Source organism: Thrips palmi, unplaced genomic scaffold (genome assembly GCF_012932325.1).
Source record: "Thrips palmi isolate BJ-2018 unplaced genomic scaffold, TpBJ-2018v1 HiC_scaffold_19, whole genome shotgun sequence".
In the NCBI taxonomy this organism is placed as follows: domain Eukaryota; kingdom Metazoa; phylum Arthropoda; class Insecta; order Thysanoptera; family Thripidae; genus Thrips; species Thrips palmi.
The window spans coordinates 5,173,942-5,194,183 of record NW_023144628.1 but is presented as its reverse complement, the minus strand read 5'-3'; the positions used below and the strand labels follow the sequence as shown (position 1 = coordinate 5,194,183).

The following is a 20,242-nucleotide window of genomic DNA, read 5'->3' as shown; positions in this document are numbered from 1 at the left end:
GTAACGTAGCTTTACAAGGAAAGGCACGTACCACTTAAATACTGCGTGGAACTCCATTGAGGAACAAAGTCACCATCCATGTCTTTTTTTTTTAAGACTAAGCGAGCCATAATTATTAGTTTAAGAATCCTTCATGCAAGTCTTATAATAAACGAGCCTAACTCTTTTAAAATATAAACTACGACGAGGAGGATGAGGATGAGGAGGAGGGGGTATTGAGACTGAAACGATCCCTTGTCGAACGAGCTCGCGGAGGGCGCGCCCGTCCAGCCGCGCGGTGAAGGGAGGAAAAGTGTGTCCTCGCTCAGGAAGACGGCTACGTGTGAGAAGAGAGAGTGGAGCTACGGTAGTCCTACGAAGGGGGGAAGAGGAAGACGACGCTGTCCTCACTGCTCGCCGGGGGCGCCGCCGTTCCGGAGGCCAGCCTTGCGCTCCGGAGGCACCAGCTTCCGGAAGCAGTCGTCCATGAAGTTGGCCATGGACCGGTACAGGTGGCGCTTCACGCCGAACAGGCTGTGGTTCTCGTCCGGGTAGACCTGCAGGGACAGCACAGGGAACAGTCAGACCGGCTGTGCCTGTTTCAAATACGCCATTTCTAAAAGCCGACACAGACCTGCTGCCGAAAGAGCACGCCCGACCCCGTGAGCGCGCGCGCCAGCATCATCGAGTGCTGGAAGTGCACGTTGTCGTCGGCCGAGCCGTGCACCAGGTAGAACATCTTGTCGCTGCCGCGGAAGCCGTCGGCGCGGCGCGTCAGGTCCGCGTCGTTGTAGCCCTTGTAGTTGCCGGTGACGTTGGGCACGCCCATGTAGCGCTCCGCGTACGCCGAGTCTGCAACAAACGCAACGCGATGCAAATTGGGGAAGCGCGTTCTCTCGTTCGCATTTGGATCCGCTTGCGTTTCCCGTGAAGTGTGACGCAGTGTGACGTCAACGACGGACTCGAAAACAACATCAATGCGTCCGTGCGCGCGCTGCGCGCGCAGGTGACTGAGCATTCTCGGAATGTCGAGGCTGTTGGACTCTGGGCATTCTTGGCGACGCCCGGGCGATTGCCCTGGAAAGGCTAACTGCACAGTTTTAAAGATCCGGCCTACGGATTACCAATTTGCTGTCAGACGGATTACCAAAGTCGTTACCCCCTGAGCTTACACTGGTAGAACTCAAGCGTAGTTTTACGCCTTTTTTCAAGCGTAGTAGAACTACGCTCGGCTTCAAGCATAGTTCTCCATTTTGCTCCTCTCCCGCCTATCTAAATGCATGGGAGAACTTCTTCTCTACGCTTGACGTCAAGCGTAAAGTCTTCAAGCGTAGTTGTATGCTTGAATCAAGCATACAACTACGCTTCAGTTTTACCGGTGTATTCGGGTCAGACCCCGCCAACCTGTGGGCCGTATCCGAACAGCGCTTTCGCCGCTCTCCCTGTCTCTCTCGCACGCCTGCGGCACGCCCCACGCGTGCGAGAGAGACAGAGTGACGGCGCACTGTGCGGAACCACTACTGACCCACATAGCGTCGATGCAAATGCAACGGACGCCGCGAATTATGCCGAAGGGTCACTTTGTCAAATCCATCTGCGTCAGCCCCTCCCCCTTCCCCCGTCGCCGTGGGCGGCCCCAGTGCATACGCCGTGCGCCACTGCGCGCACGTGTACAGTGTGGTTGGCGGATTGGCGGGCAAGCCGCTGCCTTTAATCACTTTCTCGCGGGTCTCTCTCGGGCCGCCGCCACGCCGTTCACTGCCACGAGGGCCGCCAGGTCCTGCGCATCGCCACGTAAGGGGAAACGGTCTGTTCCTGTTCGCCGTGGCCGCGACGCGCTTGCCGCCACGCCGCCGCTGCGGTGTGGGGGCCAAAGTCCGGTCGACGTGGTCAGCGCCGCTCCGCCGCCCTCAAGGCCTCAAGGCCGCCCCGCCGACGGCGCGGCACGTCCGACGAAGGGCCGCGTGCGGCCGCGTGGCACCCAGTGGCACCTGGACCCTGCCCTGGACGGCTGTCGTCACTCCCATCGTGGCCCGCGGCCCGCACGCCCGCAGCGCGTGGCCGGCCGACCCCGGCGGCGGGGTGCCCAACGACGCACGGTCAGCCGGGCAGTCCACTGCCACGACGGCCAGGTACTCACCGTACAGCTTCCACGAGGCGACGGGCGCCACGCTGATGCCGCAGCGGAACACGTCCTGCTCCTTGGCCAGCAGCATGGCGGAGACGAAGCCGCCGTAGCTCCACCCCCACACGCCCACGCGCCGCTTGTCCACGAAGTGCAGTGTGTCGCGGAGGTACCTGCACACCGAACAGGGCGCCGTCAAAGCATAACCCACCGCGAGGCACGCGTCCGCCGTCGCCAACACTGCCGACGAGTTTACTCACTCGGTGACCTCCAGCTGATCGTTGACTTCCACCGTGCCCAGCTGTTGGTAGACCTCGTGCATGAACTTGTAGCCCTGGCCGCCGGAGCCCCTGCCGTCGATCTGCGCCACGATGAAGTCCCTGTTGGAGGCCAGGTACGTGCTCCAGTCCACGCGCCACTTCTCCGTCACCAGCTGCGTGCCCGGGCCGCCGTACCTGCAACCGCCGTCAAGGCCGTCAACCAGTCCGTTCGTCACCCAGCCGCGCTGCCGCGCTGTCCACCAGGCCGCTGGTACTTACACCTGCACGACGAGCGGGTAGCGGGTGATCTCCTCCTCGCGCAGCCCCGGCGGCAGGTGCAGGCGCACCTGCGCGTAGTAGCCGCCCGAGATCTGCACGGGGAACGTCTTGACCTGCGGCAGCGCCATGCGCCAGGCCTGCTCCTGCAGCCGCGTGTTGTTCTGCAGCGTGGACAGGTAGAGCGGCGTGGCCTCGTCGTCCGTGTGGTTGTGCGCGCCCTTGACGCTGCGCGTGGAGAAGAGGCGCGCGTTGGGGATGCCCGGCCCCTTGCACTCCAGCACGAAGAAGGACAGGCGCGGGCTGAACACGGCGTTGTGGTACAGGCACGGCCGCATCAGCATCTCCTCGATGGGCGGCGTGGGTGCTGCGGGCGCCACAGGGAGCGTGAGAGAGAGTGAGAGAGACAGCGAGATTACTCCATGCGTGGCGGGGGAGGGGGCTGGCAGCGCTACCCCGCGCGCTGGCGGCCCTGTGGGTGCGCGGTGGCGTGCGGGGGTCACGGCCTGTGCCTTTGATCCGCGCCGGGGCGGCCGCTCTACCAAAGCAGCGCGTCAGGGGAAGTGGAAAACGGAGGGCAAGTCCAACCGTGAGCTTACCGGACTTCTTCTCCTTCCTGGTGGGCTGCTGCGTGGTGACAGGCGGCTCGGTGGAGTGGTCCACGTCGTCCCAGTCGTCCTGGCCGGTGTCCTCGGTGCGCGCCGTGTCCGTGGCCGCCTGGCTGTAGTAGCTGCTCAGGCCCGTCTCGCTGCGCGGCGTCTCCGGCGAGCAGGTCAGGCACTTGGGGGCGGGGGCGGCCTCGCCCTGCGCCAGCGCGGCGGACCGCACGTAGTACAGGTGCATCTGGCCGGGCCTGCCCTCCGGGACGCCGAGGTAGTAAACCTGTGGACGGCGAAAGAAAAGGTCAAGTCTTGGGCTCGAAAACCATCAAATTTTCCTTTTTCATATGGAAACCTTTTTTGGTACTTGCCAGTTGGTGCTGGTGGTCCCAGGCGAGGATGCGCGCCACCTCGAACTTGCCGTGCGTGAGCGGCACGACACGCTTCCGGGTGATGTTGACGTGCACGATGTGGCGGTAGAAGCCCGCCATGCCGTCGCGCACCGGGGCCATGGTGACGTAGTTGTTGCCGTCGGGCGCGAACAGCGGCGGCGGCTGCGCGTCCACCCAGCCGCGGCCCTCGTTGGAGACGCGCTGCGTCTGCGGGACGAGAACTCATTAGCCGATGTGATTACCCCAGAGCGAGGGGGGAGGGGGGAGGCGACACCGACCTCGACGCACGCCCAGGTGGGGCTCTTGCAGATCGAGATGATGGTGAGGTTCTGCGGCCGGTTCATCCAGACGACGGACACCTCGGTGGAGCTGAGCCAGGTGGCGGCGGACAGGTAGTAGTCCCTGGAACACGGAGCACAGCCCTCGGCGTCAGCGTCGCGGGCGCGGCGACACTCTCTTGGCCCCGTGCCGGCCCGCCTTCAAGCACGCCTTCAAGCAGCACGCCGTGCCCGCCCTGTCGAACGCTGGCTGTCCCGGCGTCTTGGCGCGCCTCCGATTCCCCAGCAACTTTCCGTCCAGGGTTCTGCCGGGCCAGCCAGTGCCAGGCTGATTCCGAGCACTGCTCGTGTTGCTGTCTCTCTCGCACCCTTACGGGAAGCCCCATGCGTGCGAGAGAGACAGCGCGACGAGAGCGGTGCTCGCGGCCCGTTGGCGGCGCCCTGCCCTAATTCACTTACAACGCAATCGACAAAGTAGCGGCCGCATCACGCTGCCGTATTTCCCAACCGACTTCCCCGACTTTGCTTCGGGTTCGGACCAGCCCCGGGCGCGAGGGAGCATCATGCGTGCATTTCCCGAACCGCTTGAGCCGTCCGGGCCGGCCCAGCTACCGCCCCAGCTACCGCCCCACAGTGGGCCGGAACCCCTGGAATCTCGTGTAGCTGCGGCACGCTTACCTATTGAAGCCGAAGGCGAGGGGCGGCTCCAGGTCCCGGGTGCGGATGTCAGAAGGCACCGTCAAGTTGGCGACCCTGAGAGTAACGATCGGGTTCGGTGTTCCGGGCTGCAACAAATGACCATCATTTCGCGGCGGCACATGGGAGCAAGCGCAGCAAGCGCAGCAAGCGCGCCGAGCACCGTCGGCGAAAGTCGAGTCTGGGCGTCTGGCCAGCCTGCAGCCAGCCGGGCGGGGCGGGGAGGGGCGGGGCGACTCGCGAGCCCGGCGCCTCTAACAAGTTAAGTTTGCGAGCTTCCATTGCGCGCCTCGCCGGCTGCAGGCTGCACTCGCATTAAATTTTCCGAGGCGCGCCGAGGAAGGGCGCGGTAGTTCCGAAAGGCAGTGCAGGGCCGGGCTGGGGCTCACCTTGGGGTAGCGCAGGCTGCGGATGTCGGGGTACTGCCTCTCCTCGTCCAGCGTGCCGTACCAGGGGATCTTCATCTCCTCCACCAGGGTGTCGTTGAACGTGGCGAACAGCACCGAGTGGCCGCCCTCCGACATCCACATCGCCGTCCGGCCGCGCAGGATCTCCTCTGCGAAAGGCGAAACACAGCGTGAGAAGCGGCCGGCCGGGGCGCCTAGAAGCACGCCACCCGGTGGGCCTCGGCGCGCGGCGGGATGGCCTAGCCTCGCCACGGCAGGCGCTCACTGCTTACCCTCGTACAGCCAGTCCGGGACGCCGTTGCAGATGACGCCGGGCACGGCCGTGTTGGTGATGCGGTACGCGCGGCTGGCGTTGGCGCTCGGCTTGTAGTAGATGTCGTAGTCGTACACCATGAGCAGCGCGCTGCCGCGGCCCGCCCAGGCCGCGTCCAGCAGGAACGGCGGGCCGTGGGCGCTGCCCGCGCTGCCCAGCGGGCCCGTGGCGGCGTGCGGGGGCGGCGGCGCGGACGGCTTCTCGGAGGGCGACAGCGGCACCAGGTCGCCCGTCGCGATGTTGTAGATGGTGTACTGCGCCAGGAACGAGTAGCGGAAGAGCTGCGCAGAGAACGGCGGTCAAGGCGCGCAGTCAGGCGGCAGCCACGGCCAGGACGACGACGACGACGACCGGCACTCACCTTCTGGACATTGTACCCCAGCAGCACGTACTTGTGGTCCGGCGACACGAGGATCTTGGAGGGGTTGAGTCGTTTCTGTGAACAGACATCGCCGACGGTCAGGAGAACTCTCTCGTCGCGAGCGCCATCCAAGGACAACGCCGCTAGAGACGCTAGACGCTACTCACCAAGGTCTGGTTGCTGATAAGGACCGTGGTGCTCAGGTTGCGCGCGTTCAGGACGCTCAGGCCGCCGTACTGGTCCAGCAGCACCAACTCCTCGTCTGCAAACAGCAAACAAGACGAGTCAGCGTTGCCAGCAGTGCCAGCGGTCGCTTGCAGAAATGTTCGCGATACGGGGTGTTGTAGTCTGCACGGCCCGCACACAAAAAGCCTAGAATGGCCCCCTTTGCGCCCCCCTCCCCCGCCCTGGAGTTACAGTGTGAGAACGCAGAACGGAGCGGGGCACTGGATGAAACTTTTTCCAGCCACGTACGGAGTACGGAGTGTGGCGCCTGACGCGCACTTCATCATCATCACTGGGACTGCGGGGGTCCACGCGGCGAACGGGAGAAATTACCCACGTGGAATCAATTAACGCGCGGGGCCGGGGGGGGGGGGAAGCTGTGGCACTGACGGACGGCGGGTCAGGCAGATTCAAGCGGCAAAAGAGCAGACGTCGTTAGGCCGCATTCACCGAGGCCGCCGCGGCCCGGCCCGGCCCGGCACGCGTCGCTCCGTCTCCCTCGCGCACCCCTGCGGAGCGTCCCTCGTAGTGTTTTAAAGGGTAGGAATATTCCCGGGAATTTAGGGAATTCCCGGGAACGTTCCCGGGCACAATCAGACCCAAAAAATGGGAAATTCCCGGGAATTTTTAAAACATGGTTAAAAATAGCTAGTTTTTGCACGAAAAATGTAGAAAGTGCAAGATATCAAGGAATAATTATGAATCACTTGAGTGTATTTGCATTTTTCTTTCAGAAGAGAACAAAATAAAACTTTTCGTAATAAAAATTAGAAAAAAACTCGTATTAAAAAGTTTAACTTTCATCAACTGTGATGGGTTTTACATGAAGCAATGTTCCCGGCCAAGTGGGAATATTCCCGGGAATTCCCGGGAAGTCTCGGGAATATTCCCCCGAATGATTGTTCCCGGGAATTTTCGAACACTAGTCCCTCGCCACGAGTGCGAGAGAGAGAGAGCGACGGCAGCGCTGTGGGGAATCAGCGTGAGCCAGCGAGTCGTATTCCGAGCGTGTCGCCGTCCGCCAGCGACCCTGGCAGTGGCCTGGCGGTGGCGGTGCATTTGGGAACAGCAGAGCCCAGCAGGGCTCTCCCCGCCCTCGTCCCTCGTCCTTGCGGGTGGATCCCGCCACGCCGCCCCGCCGCACCGCGACTTTGGGGGTGACTCCCGACTCCAGTCGGCGCCGCGCTGGCCCAGGGCCGGGCCCAGGGCCACCCCAACTCGGCGTCGCGACGCCGCCAGCAGTACATACTGTTAACACGGCACGGCGCGGCACGGCGGGGCGCTGCAGCAGGCGCCAGAGGGTGTGTCTTATCAGCATCCTCGCGACGCGGTGCGGCGCGGCGCACGGCTTGGCGCCGCGCGGCAAGACATGACACAGCCATGCGGCGAGCTCAACAGGCTTCCCGCCTTTTGGTTGCATACATAATGAGGCCGACCAGGGCCGACATCGCGTCGCCAGCCATCGCGAGCCGAAGCCGCGTTGCACGGTGCGCCGCCATCGGCAAATTGGATTGCGAGCGCGTCAAAAAGAAGCGGAGTAATAGCGGGAATCGAACACCGGTTCTTTGGGCTCGAAGTCAGCGCATTTACGCCCTCGGCCGCGCTCGGCTCGAGCTGACAGGCGGCGAATCGGGCTTGACCCCTGACCTTTTCGGCTCTCGGCTTTCGGTGAAATGCTCGCGTCGCGTTCTGAGTTCTGACTCCGCGGCGCCGCGGCGCCCCTCGGGACCGCAGCGCGCGCTCTGTCGCCCTTTGTCGACCTCCTCATGCAAACCAGCGAAAATACAAAAATGTATTAATGCCATGGAAATGAAGTCTCGGTCGGGCTCAAGTGGCGAGGACGGCGATGACGGCGGCGGGCAAAGAGGTTGTCTTTCCTTTTTTTTTTCTCTCTCCGTTTCCGTCGCCGTCGTCCTCACGAGCCTGGGCCTGGGGCCTTGCTTGCCTTGCCTGGGGCGCTAGTTGGCACGCTGTCAACCCACATGCGCCCTCGCTGCTTTTTCCCATGATTTTCCCCTCACATCGGACACGCATTTCCGTCCCTTTGAATTATCGCGTCGGCCGGCCCGCACTGCCTGCCCAGCGAGCGTCGCCCCGTCTCTCTCGCACTCCGTGGCGCGTTCCGTGTGGCCGTGTGGGCGCGAGAGAGACAGCGCGATGCTGGGAATCACTCCGCTGCCGCCGCTGCCGGACCGTCGTGGACGTGGAGGGCGCACTAGACTCTCGTGACTCTCGGCGCCCCCAGCAGCCCCCGCCCCCCACCATTAGTTGTCGGCGCAATTTAAAAGGGAAAAAAGATTAAGTTGCAAAAAATACAACAACAGCACCACCCCACCCCCCACCCAAAAAAAAGAAAAAAAAAGTGTCAGGTGCCGGCAGCGTAGCGAGAATCCAACCCCTGCTGTGGAACTCGCACAGTGTTGCCAATGCCAACTGTCTCAATTTGCGTAATCCGTTCAGAGTCACGCGCCGCTTGCGCTAACTCATTAAACAGACAGGGCAAGCGTGCACCGAATGGCTGCAGCGGCACGAAGCGATACGACGCACTACATGGCGTTCAGACTCTGCGTGTCAGCGACGGCGAGTGGGGTTCGAGCCTCGCCGATTACGGGTTAACTTTTCAACCGTCCTGCTTTGTCATACCTTTTTATTTTTATTGAGCTACTTTGAGATTGCCGCGACCTTTAGCGACAAATTTTACGAGCACAGATTTACGACGAGTTCTCAGTATCTCGATCCACGCGGGCTAGGGAGGGCTAGGGAGGGCTAGGGAGGGCAGGCAGGGTTGCAGCGGCGTGGATCGGCTTTTCAGAAACTCGATATGGGGCGGCTGTTTTTAGCTCGGCAGCTCGGCGCTTAGCAGCACCGCGCAGCACACTCTAAACGTCTCACGGTGACAGGCTGCACCGCACCGCCATATTTCGTGAAGATTTTCTCCTTAAACGAAATACGTCAAAATATCCATAAGGTACAATGAATTTTCAAGGGTATGTTATAAAGTCAGCTGCACCACCCTAGAGAATTTTCACCAAAATGTATAGAATCTTCACTACACGACTTTTTCAGTGCACCGCCCGGCGGAGCGTTCATCCCGTCCTTGGGCCCTTCATGGCGGCCACCACCAAGGCCTCCGCCACGACCTTCATGGCCTCCGCCGTGAACAGAGCGCTCAGAGCGCACAGAGGGCAGAGGCAAATAAAAGTGCAGCGTAATCGAATGGCCCGCCTCGCCGGCAGCCGCAGTGGAGCCGCGCACCGCAGCGCGGCCTGTTTGCACAATGTCGTCATGTAATCTACAAGCTCAATTATTTTTTTTTATCTCAGCAAACGCCACGCGAAATAAACATAAAAAAAATTGAAAAATAATATTACTGCGGGTGACGCTGAAGCAAGAAGCGGCGGTGCGCGGCGGGGGCGCGGGGGTTGGGAGGACTAGGGTAGGGAGGGCCGGGGCACAGCGGGAGGAGCTGCTGGAAGGAGGCTGCGACTGAAAGTGGGCTAGTGTGTATCGATCCCTCCGCCCCGCCCCGCCTTGCCCCGCCCCGCCGCCTGCGTCCCCCACCCCCACGCCCCCCCTCCCCTCCCCGCGGGGCCGCGGGGGGCCGCGAAGGGCGCGCTCGCGGTCTTCTAATTGTTCAATGGAACGCCAAACGCGGATCGCGGATCGCGCGCGACGTGTCGTGTCGCGGCCCTGGAGACGCAAACACGCCTTGCGTGCGGCACGGCACGCCCCCCGCCCCGCCGCCCCGCCGCGCGCGCCGGCAGGCTCATTCCACGCGGTGCCTCCTCGCCCCCTCTCTCTCGCACCCCTCCGGGCCGCCCCCGCGAGTGCGAGAGAGACAGAGCGGTCCCGCTCGGCCTGGAATCTCTCGCCGAGGTAGCGGCGCACGCGAGCGGCCGAACACGTGTCCGCCTCGTCGTCGGCGTCCTCGTGCGCGGAGGGCGGGCTGGTCGTCGTCGTCGTCCTGGCGAGGCGAGGCGGAAGGCGGCCGTGCAATGAGGCGTGTTTGCTCTGTGGGACGCCCTGCCGATGAAAGCAAACACGCACCAATGTCCACCCGAGTAATCCGTTCTGTACGCGACGGGGTGGGGGGGGGGGCGACGCCGCCTTTCGTTGAGGGCCGCGCACCGTGGCGGCGGGCCGGTCTGGTGGGCCAGCCGGTCTTTGAGCCTCCGCGCCGTGCCGCTGCCGCGCCGCCCCCGCGGACTGGAGCCCACTGATACTGTTGTCTTTTGCAGTGTGCACACGGACGGACAGACAGACAAACACCGGAAGCTCGGTGCGGCCATTCCGCCCTTATCGCAGTGCCCCGGTGTGTCTGCTATTCCACTAATAATTCATTCCGCCCCCTTCTCCTTCCCCCCGGGGTCGCCCTGGGTGGGCCGGGCCGCCCAGGGTGGCTCCGTGAGAGCGACTCCGGGACGAGTGCTGCTGCGGTGCCGCGGAGACGCTGGCGAGTGCAGGGCACTGCAGGGTGGTGCAAGGGGGCCGGGCCGGCGGTGGCACCGTGCGCACCGTGGGCCGCTACACTGAAAAACCAAACGTGGTCTAGACCACACCAACTGATGCGGTCAAAATGGCACCCATTTGACCACACCAGTTGGTGCGGTCTAGACGGAGCTCCCCACGAGTGCGAGAGAGACAGCGCGACGAAAAAGACTCGGAATCAGTGTGCCTGCAGGCGGACAGGTCCCGGCCGAAGGCTGAAGGGGTTTGAGTGGGGACTCGTTGAGGTGGGACTTGTTGTTCTCCGTCCCGACGCCCCATGCATCGGTCCCACGGCCCGTCTCAGGGGAAAAGGGGGGGGGGGCGACGTTCGGGTACACCGCCCGGCGGCGAGTCGATAGGCTGACAGGCCCGCTCTCCTAGAGTGGTCCAGATACGGATCAGCACGGCAGGGCGAGGCAGGGCGAGGCATGGCGAGGCAGGGCGAGGCAGGGCGGGGCATGGCGGCCACCACCGCCACCGAGGCCACCACGGTCCCCGAGCGGCTTTTCGGGCGACGGCCATTTCGGGGAGACGAACACGGCACACAGCGCGATGGATCCACTGGCGCACAACGGCTTGCACTAAAAGAGCACAAGCGCGCCGTGGGGAGGGCGAGTGTGGCGTGCTATACAGCGGGCGGCGGTGCTTCGGGGGAAGCCGTATTCTCTGTCGTTGTTGTGAGCGTGCAGGTCGCGCGCTAAACGTTGCTTGCCTCGCTCCGCGCAGACTGGAGAGGAGGTGGGGGCGTTGTTTGTTTGTTTGTCTAGTGTGTGGCGCACTACTGCACTGCACACCTTCGAAAAATGGAACGGGGTTTCTGTGAAACGCCTCACTGTGGAGTGGAGCCCCAGTTTGAGTCACAATGCAGCGCCATGCAGACGCCGCATGCAATACCTGAGAGTGGGTTGGGCTGTCCCGGGTTGCCCGCGCCCCAGGCCGCCCCAGGCTCCAGCGCCACTACCGAGTCCTCGACCGAGTCCCGAGTCTCTGAGAGTGGGCCCGGGACGCTAAGACAGGGGGCCCCGCGCACAGTGGGCCAAAACCGGTAAGGCGGCCGAAATTCGTGACGCGTTTTGAGCTCAATATTCGCTGAATGGGACTCGAACCGAATGTATGACCCCACCAATGGATTGCTCTCCGAACGATTGGTGGGGTGAAACGTTCGGTTCGAGTCCTGTTCAGCGACTCTGGAGCTCAAAACGCGTCTAGAATTTCGGCCGCCTCCACCGGTCTTCTGGCCCACTGCTATACGCCCTGCGGCCGGAGGGATGTGAAGTCCTCGTTCCGCCCTGGCGGCCCTGCCCTCCCCCGCACTCCAACTGTTGATCGGGCGGGACGGACCGTGTGAACGAAGAACAAAGCACGGCGAATCGGTCTCGGCTGGCATTCCTCGCATGGCTGCGCGGGCAAAGCGGTCAATCGCCAACGGGAAGGTTCGTGGTTCAAAGCCGAGGCAGTAGGCACGCAACGCAAGCGGTCAGAACCAACAGTACAATAAATCAGGGAATAAACATTTGCGCAGCGAATCAGGTTTCGATTGGCGCGGCCGAGGGTGGCGCTCGGGGTGGCGTCCCCGCACCCAAGGCAGGGCCGCCGACGCAGGGCCGTCGAGGCTAGTCGAGGCCATCCACGCGCGGCGAGTCCCCGTCCCCGTCCCTCAGCTGGTGTTCCTTCCGGAACTCCGGAAGGAGCTTCCGTCGCGCCGTCTCTCTCGCACTCGAGGGGCGTCCCGCAGGGGTGCGAGAGAGACGGAAGGCCCACTGTTCGGAATCGACTCCTGCCTTGTGAGGCTTCCCCTCCAGGCCGTCTGATTTGTCATGTGTACTACAGCCGTGTGTACGGTGTAGGGGCCGACGGGGACAAACCTGCCTTCATGCACAGGTGGAGGCGGCCCGGGGAAAGGGGAGGGAGTGACCTTTCTAGTTCCAGGACTAATGCCGCCTCGTCGCGTGGGCGCCCCCTCCCGCCCCCTCCCCTCCCCTGCTCCAGGACGGCCAGGACGGCGCGCGTGCAGCCCTCACCCTCCTCCCCCTCCTCCAGCCAGAACGTCTCGTGTGACAGCTCCACTGACCCACGTGTTGCCAGAGAGGGGCCGTCGGAGGGGGAGGGGGAGACTGATCACCCCCTGTTCCCTTGCAAATGCGGCCGATTCGAAGCCGAGACGCAGAGACGCACGTTCGGCCGGGATGCCGCCCTAACTGCCTCAGCCTCAGTGGGCCTCGGCTGGGTGTTCGTGTCCCACAGGCGGCCCGGCCGAGGGGCCGATGACAGTGGGGGGCCGTGAAAGCATGTCGCTGACACCCATGATGAATGATGCCCTCTCCCTTCCCGGCTGATAAAAGCAGCTCCGAGGGAGGATGTTCCGGGATGTGACCCTCGCGCACCCCGGCCGCCCGGACCCGGCCGCCCGGCCGCCCCAGAGCCCATCAGCGCGCTGACAAACTGCGGGGCCTTTCTATTCCAATAAGGGGGCAATGGAGACGACACCACCACCACCACCATCACCACGACGATCACCATCACCACGACGATCACCACCACCACCAACACAACTTCCACCACTACTACCACCACCACCCCCACCAGCCCCCAGCGCGCACTGCAGCCACGGACTCTGCATAAAGTACCGGCAAAGCTCCGCAAAGTACCCCAAAGTAGCCGCTGCCCGGGACTGCGCCGCGGCGCCGGGCCCCCTGGCCTCATCAGTCGCCCTAAGCCCCCTGCGCCCCTCCAGCCTGACTCGGAGTGTAATTTCGTAATTTCTCGTCGACCTTACAGCAGCGAGGCCCTCCACGCAGCCCGCCACGCTGCAGACCGATTCCGAGAGTCCTTTTCGTCGCTCTGTCTCTCTCGCACTCGTGAGGCGTCCCGTATAGGTGCGAGAGAGACAGCGACGAAAATGCCTCCGGGAATCAGTCCGCTGCCCGCCAACCTCGGAGCGTCGCTGGCCGTGCCAACGCGCCACAACGCGCCGCAACGCCCGGCCAGACCCCCTGCCTGCCGCCTGCCCTGCCGGGACGGCCGCGACGCCCGGGACGCTCCGGCGAGGTCGCACCGCAGCAAGGTCGTCCTTCGGGGCGTGCTGGAGGCGGGGCGGGGCGGGCCGGGGGCGCGAGGTGGGCCGGGGGCGTGGTGGCCCGGGGGCGGCTGGGGGAGGCGAGGCTGTGTTCCGGTCCCGAAACCTCAACCTACCTCACCCCCACCCCAACCGCAGCACCGCCAGCTCCGCCCTGCTGTCTGTACAAAAGTGGAATATTTGGCCTCGCCAGCCATCCTTCCGCCCCGCCCCGCCCCGCGCAGTCCGATCGCGGGCTGCCTGCATATCTTTGGCCGCGCAGCGCGCACGCCTGCTGGGCCGCGGTGATAATGCAGGGGCGTACATCATCGGACCGCGCTTAGGCTGCCCTGACAGACAGACGGACACACACACACACACACACACACACACACACACACACACAGAGAGAGAGAGTGACACACACCGAACGGGGCTCAGCGAGGCGGCCTGGCGGCCCGAGTGAGGCGCGAGTCGCGCAAGCGCGCAAAGGTTGGCAAAGCCGTCCGAAAGCCACGCCGAGCCGCTGCGCCTCGCCGGCACGAGAATGCAAAGTCCGACACTAAAAAGAAAGACGGCCATTCCCCGAGCGAGGCGGGCCGCGGCGGCCGTGGCCCTGCAGGCCTACAGCGCCGTCCTCGTCGTCCTCGACGTCGTCGTCAACGGCCTCGCGCCGGAGTCATTCAAACTCGAAGTCCTGCTCCTTGACCTCTCCGGACGACTTAACAACGCGGCGACGCAAAAGCAAACGCGGCCCGAAAAACGCGAAACACGAAGAGCAAAACGCTCGGCGGTTTACAAGGCCGCCGCCACCGGGTCGCGGAATGGAATACGTTATGCGGGGATCTCGCCAAGCCGAAAGCAGCCGAGGCGGCCGAGGCGGCCAAGGAGCCCAGGGCCTCGCGGATTGCGATACACGCCGCGGTGGGCCGGGCGGGCGGCGTAGAGCAGCAAGGCGGTGGCAAGGAGGGGGAGGGGGAAAGGCAGGCCGAGAAAACGCGGGAAAGGATAAAGGCGCGCCTGCTTTATGAATTATTTTTGAGTCGCTGCCGCCTGACGCCTGCCGCTGCCGCCCGCTGTTCGGGGAGGGGGAGCACAGTGGGCCAGAAGACCGGTGGAGGCGGCCAAAATTCTAGACGCGTTTTGTGCTCAAGCCTCTAAACGGGACTCGAACCGAACGTGTGACCCCACCAATGGATTGCTCTCCGGACGAGGAATCCATTGGTGGGGTCACAATCCTGTTCAGTGACTCTAGAACTCAAATCGCGTCTAGAATTTTGGGCGCCGCCGCGACCCGACGCCCTGTCTTTATGTTTTTCGGCGTGTTTCTCCTCTTTGGGCCGCGCCCCGCTCCGCCCCACACTGTACTTCTTCCCGAGAGTCCTTCCCCAGGGAGGCCTCCTGCCCGGCGGTTGTCCGCTGCGGCGCGGTGCGGCGCGCGGCGTCAGGTGGAAAGGGGGCGAAGCTTCCCACCCAACGCATTAAGCCATTTTCATTTTGTTTCTTTTTTTTGCTACGAAAGAGAGAGGAAATTTAGTTTGACACTGAGCTAGAGAGAGAAGCGATTCCATTTTTTTTAACCCTTTTTATTCCATCTTTCTTTTCTTTTCGCGTCTGGATGTGCGGGAGGGATGTGCGGTCCCAGCTGAGCGCGGAGCACACAGCGCCGTGCACAGTATGCACACCGCAGACTGCGCCGCGTCACGCGAGGGGAGGGGGGTGAAGGCGAACGAGCTGCGAGCCTGCTGCGCCGCCGAAACACTTTCGCCGTGACGTCACGGGCCGCTAGGGCCGCTCGGGCTTGCCACCCTCCATTAGCAGCTTGCCGCGCGTCGCAATACTTCGCAGCTTTCCCCCTCCCCCTCCTTTCTAAGGCCCTTCCGTCCGGCTGGTCACCTGACTGACTGCCTGTCTTTCTTTCTTTCTTTCGGACGTTCGGCTGGTCGTCCGTCCGTCTGTTCCGCCCCGTCTCGGTGCCGGACAGACAGTCAGACAGACAGACAGACAGACAGACAGTCAGACAGACAGACAGACCGCGCTGCCGGCGGGGCCCCTGCCGCTCCAGCGGTATGCAGTCCCGTCGCTCCGCGGCGTGTGCGGGTTGCCTACCCCGCAGTTGGCGGGCGCTCGCGGCTCGCCTTGGCGCGACGCTGCGGCCGGTGGCGGGGCGGGGTGAGGTGGGGCGGGGTGGGGCGGGGTGGGGCGGGGTGGGGCGGGGTGGGGGGGGGGTGGGGGGGTGGGGCGGGGTGGGGGGGGGTGGGGGGCGGGGTGAGGCGGGGGTGGGGTGAGGCGGTCCAGCCCGTCTATGGTCCGAGAAAACCTCTCTGTGCACACGGCCAGCATGGCCAGCACGGCCAGCATGGAATTCCCACCCTCTGCGCCGAGCTGCGCTGGCCGAGTCTGCCTAGTCCCGAGCCGTATCCACAGGAACGTCGTCACGTCCTGGCGGCCCTGGCGGCCCTGGCGGCCCTGGCCCGCAGCTTCCTCGCAGGTAGGCGAGGCGGAGGCGGGCGAGGCCGCGCGGCCCGGTCCACGTTTAAAAGATTCAGCGCTTCGGTGTGGCAGTCGGCAGACGGTATCCGAGCTAGGCCCCGATCAATATGACGCGACCCCAACACTAACTCGCGCCGGTCGCTATGGAACAACTGAAATGGATATTTTTTCTTCGCTTCGCTTTTTCTTGTTTGAGATATTAACCGCCCCCCACTTGATTCCGTCGCTTTTCTTGTTTCGCGTTTCGCCGCGGCCCCCTCCCCCCCTCTCCCTTTTGCGTGGCCAAACAAATTGCGGCCATTTCGGCGGTGCCACACGCGGCGATTGAGAGGGAGGGAGAGAGAGAGACAGAGAGAGGGAGAGGGAGAGAGGTCATTGTTGTCCCATCTGCGGTGATGCGCGGCCATCTCTCACGTGAAAAATGGCCGCAACTACGGCGACGACGCGATCAATGGGACACACACACACACACTAACATAAATAGACACACTCACACACATGGACGCGAGGGTGAGCACATCGACGGGGGCATGGAGCTGACAGAACACCGCTGTGCCTGGGCTGGCGCTCGGCTGGCGCGCTGTGTCGGTGCTGCCCGGTGCTGGCGGCGCTGTCGGTGTCTGCACCACCCGTCGCCGCGCCGCCACCACCGCGCCAAATAAATGAATGCCCCCCACCGCTCTCGAGTTTGAGTCGAGGGATAAAAAAGTTGATGGTTTTCCTGCGCGATTTTTTTTTGTTTATTCCTCTATACGTTTTTTTACTCGCCGTCATGCGAAAATGACGAAGCAACAAAAGCGTCCCTTTCGGCGGAGCGCGGCGGAGCCAATCTAGATGGGCCGCGGCACGTGTTACGGGCAAAGTTAACAAAAAGCGTGTTCCGAACTGGGATTTGAACCAGCGACCTCGCACTCACCAGAGATCCACGTGCCGTTGAACCGCAGCGGGGTGAAGTCCTGGCCGAGCACCTGCGACAGCTTGAACCTGGCGCCGCGCACCCGGGGCCCCTCGTCGGGCGGCGTGAGTAGCACCACGGACGTCACGATGAGGGCCAGCACGGCCATGATGACCAGCAGCGCGATGAGGATGCCGCGCCAGTTGCGCTGCGTCGGGGAGGACGACACCAGCTCCTGGGGGACCACAAGCAGGCCGTCAGACTCTTGGTCAGACCGGGGGACCCGCGGTGGGACCGCCTCTGGACCGTCACCGTCCGCAGACTCATTCCAAAAGTCGTTTCCGTCGCTCTGTCTCTCTCGCACTCATGGGTCGTCCTGTGTGGGTGCGAGTGAGACAGAGCGACGACTCTGGGAATCAGTCTGCAGGCCGCCAGCACCGGCGGCGCCGTTTACTCGCTGTCGCGGGGCTTCCAAACGCTTCTCCCCGCCATAGCTTCTGCTTGAGCTTCTGTTTTCGTTTCACAGCGTCGTCGGCGCTACCTTGCGTCGACATGTCTCGCCGGGATCCTATTTGGCCTAACAAGCCTCGCCTCGCCGGGCCCCTGACGAGGCTTACCATCCTCGGCCGGGTAAGCAGCCCACCCCACCCCGCCCCGCCCCGCCCGGAAATTGGGTCTTGGCGGAGACTCATCTGCACCGCCACGCCATCGGGCATCCGCGCGGCTCCCCCCCCCCCCCTTTCTTACTTTTTCCCCTTTTCTCCAATCCAGGCCCGTGCCGCCACCTTGGGTCTCAGTAATAAAACGGCTGTCTCGCACCCCCAACCCCCCGCCCCCCACCCCGCACCGCCACCGAGAACCCCTGCAAGGATTATCGGCAGGCGCAAAAAAATGGGCAGAAAAGGGGCGATAAAAACAAGGAGCTGACTTTGAGGAACCTCGCCATCGCACCTGATTGTTTGTTTTCCTTGACGTCACCGGGGATCGATTCGCGAAACTTGATGATCCAGACCCTGCTTTTGTGCGACCAGTGGCGCTGCTTCAATGGCCGTGACGGAGACAGGGGGAGGGGGAGGAGGGGGCGGGGAGGGGAGGCCGGTTCATCATGTCGGAGCCGAGACGCGTAGCCCCTGCCTTCTCCCACTCCCACTGTCCTGCCCCAGCGCCGCGCCGCGCCCGATACGTCTAAGTATCGACACCCTAGTAGCGTGAAGAATGATGCGAGGGTCGCGCGGGGCGTTCTCGCGTCGACCCTGCATCTTGGGCTCGGGCGGCTTGGGCCCGCGGGGGCGCACCCGCGTGCAGCATGCACCTGTCTCGCTCGCGCAGCGTGGCCACCCCTCATGCACTCACCTCATCGTCGAAGTTGGCGTCGGGGTCGGACATGGCTGGGGCGAGGGCCTCGTGGACCACGCCCGACCTGCCCTAGCTGGCCTCGTCCTCGGAGACTTGGTCCTCGGAGAGCGTCCTCGGCGCTGTCGCGCGGCCCTAGCCCCAGGGCGCCCCAGGGCCTAGGTGCAGTCGGCCCGCTGCCAGCCAGCGCCGCGCGTGCCACACGCGTGCCGGCCCGTGGCTTCCATCACCTGCAAAACACAACGACAAACACGTACAGTGCACGAACACGGCCAGGTGCGAAGCCGAAAACGGCGAGCCGGCCTGGCCCGGCCTGGCCCTGGCCCGGCCCCACCATTCGACAAATTGATTTCAACGGCAGGGACAGCCCGGCGAGGCGGTGCAAGCGGGGCAGGGGGGAGGGGAGTGGCCGAAAGTGGAACCAGAGTGGAACGTAAAGCAAAACGGCCGCCTCACTTATGGATTAATAATTATCCCGGCCCATCCACTCCGAACGCGGCCTTCCCAACAGCGCTTTCGCCGCTCTGTCCCTGTCTCTCATGGAGCGTTCCGCGCAGGGGTGCGAGAGAGACAGCGCAGCGAAGCCCGGTTCCGAATCATACTGCTGGCACTACCACCGACAAGCCGTCACGCCGTTTTCGGCACGAAATCGATGCTAGAGAAACACAAGCGGCCCGTGCCGCGCGGCGCCGCGTGACGTGCCATGCCAGGCCGCTGGTCTGAGGCTCTGGGGCCACTCCACTGGAGAGGTCTAGACCATGGCGCCATCCTCCGGCTCCTCCGGCCCACCGGGCCCCGCAGCATTCCGCTGACTGGCATGCAACACAAAGCAGTCCAGTGCATAACACACACTCAGCGAAAGGCAGCCCTTGCAGCCCTTGCTCTTGCTGCCCTTTGTGGACGCTGGCCAGGCCGAGGGCCGCCGAGGGCCGCCCTAGCGAGGGCCAGCCCTTGGGCAAGCCGGCCACCGGGCCCTCTCCAACCTCTCCAGAGGGCTGCTCCCGAACAGTGCCTTCGTCGCTCCGTCTCTCTCGCTCTCGAGGGGCGGCCCGTGGCTCGGCCCGTGGCTCGCTGTGGGACAGAGACCGAGCGACGAAGGCACTGTCCGAAAGCAGCCCGTGGCGCGCTCCCGCCGCGTGCTCCAGTGGTCTGCACTCGGCTGCACTGCACTGCACGGCCGTCGCAAGGCCCGCCGAGTGGCGGCGAGAGTCCTGCACCGTTTATTTCGCTCAATGCAACAACTCGCCACTTTTTTGTTGCTTCCTTGCAAAGAATGTAACATGTCTGCAGCTGGAGTGGAGCCTGCCGCAGCATGCCGTCAAGTCAAGCCGTCGTCATCGCGCGCCTCCAAGCGCCTGCGAACATCGGGGCAGGCCGCACGCCGGACAGCCGTGCGGAGGGTGCCGTCGAAAGCCTACAGGCCAGGCGGCTGTTGCGACGCGTCGCCAAGAGGACGGCGACGACGCGAGCCGCGACGCTGCGGGGGAATGGTACTCACTTTCAGAGTGGCGCGCAGTCGACGGTCGTCTCGACTCGACTCGCACCCCGTCTCGTCTCCTCGTCGGCGTGCCGTCGGCGAGCCGTCGGCGTGCCGGTGCCGCGCCTCCTCGCTGCTTCGAGACCACGGCCCGGTCGCCGAGTCGCGGGTCCAGACGCAGCCCTGGGACGGCGCGGCGAGGCGAGGGGTGGCTCGACTCGACTCGACTCGGCGAGGGGGTCGGCGCGTGGCGGGCTGCCGGGCCGCGGAGGGACGCGCGTTTCGCGTTTCTGGGGGAGTGCCGCTCGCACACTGAAAGCCCGAGCCAGGGCAGAGCCAGGGCCCACGCCGCCTCTCTGGCCGCCTGGCCCCCAGCAGCAGCAGCAGCAGCAGCAGCAGCAGCAGCAGCAGCAGCAGCAGCAGCAGCAGCAGCAGCAGCAGCAGCAGCGGGGGGCGCAGGGCTCAGGGCTGCCACAGGGCCACGGGCAGCCACGGGACGGCGGCCGCGCCCCCTGCCGCCTGGAGCGACAAGCTCAGGCCCTACAGACCTCCAGACCTGGCGTGGGGCCG

The 20,242-nt window shown here is 64.1% G+C and overlaps 1 protein-coding gene across 1 annotated transcript; it reads right to left on the bottom strand.

Annotated features, from left to right (window-relative positions):
- Nucleotides 1-249: 249 nt before the first annotated feature.
- LOC117645712 (venom dipeptidyl peptidase 4) lies at nucleotides 250-19,787 on the bottom strand. The gene is made up of 16 exons (XM_034386047.1): nucleotides 19,694-19,787; nucleotides 18,196-18,425; nucleotides 16,864-17,077; nucleotides 5,854-5,948; nucleotides 5,687-5,761; nucleotides 5,285-5,606; nucleotides 4,995-5,161; nucleotides 4,588-4,694; nucleotides 3,910-4,033; nucleotides 3,611-3,838; nucleotides 3,240-3,522; nucleotides 2,644-3,007; nucleotides 2,365-2,559; nucleotides 2,120-2,277; nucleotides 614-831; nucleotides 250-536 (listed from the first exon to the last, which is right to left on the bottom strand). The coding sequence occupies exons 2-16, from the start codon at nucleotides 18,226-18,228 to the stop codon at nucleotides 387-389; spliced, it is 2,733 nt and encodes a 910-aa protein (XP_034241938.1). The 5' UTR covers nucleotides 18,229-18,425; nucleotides 19,694-19,787; the 3' UTR covers nucleotides 250-386.
- Nucleotides 19,788-20,242: the final 455 nt, after the last annotated feature.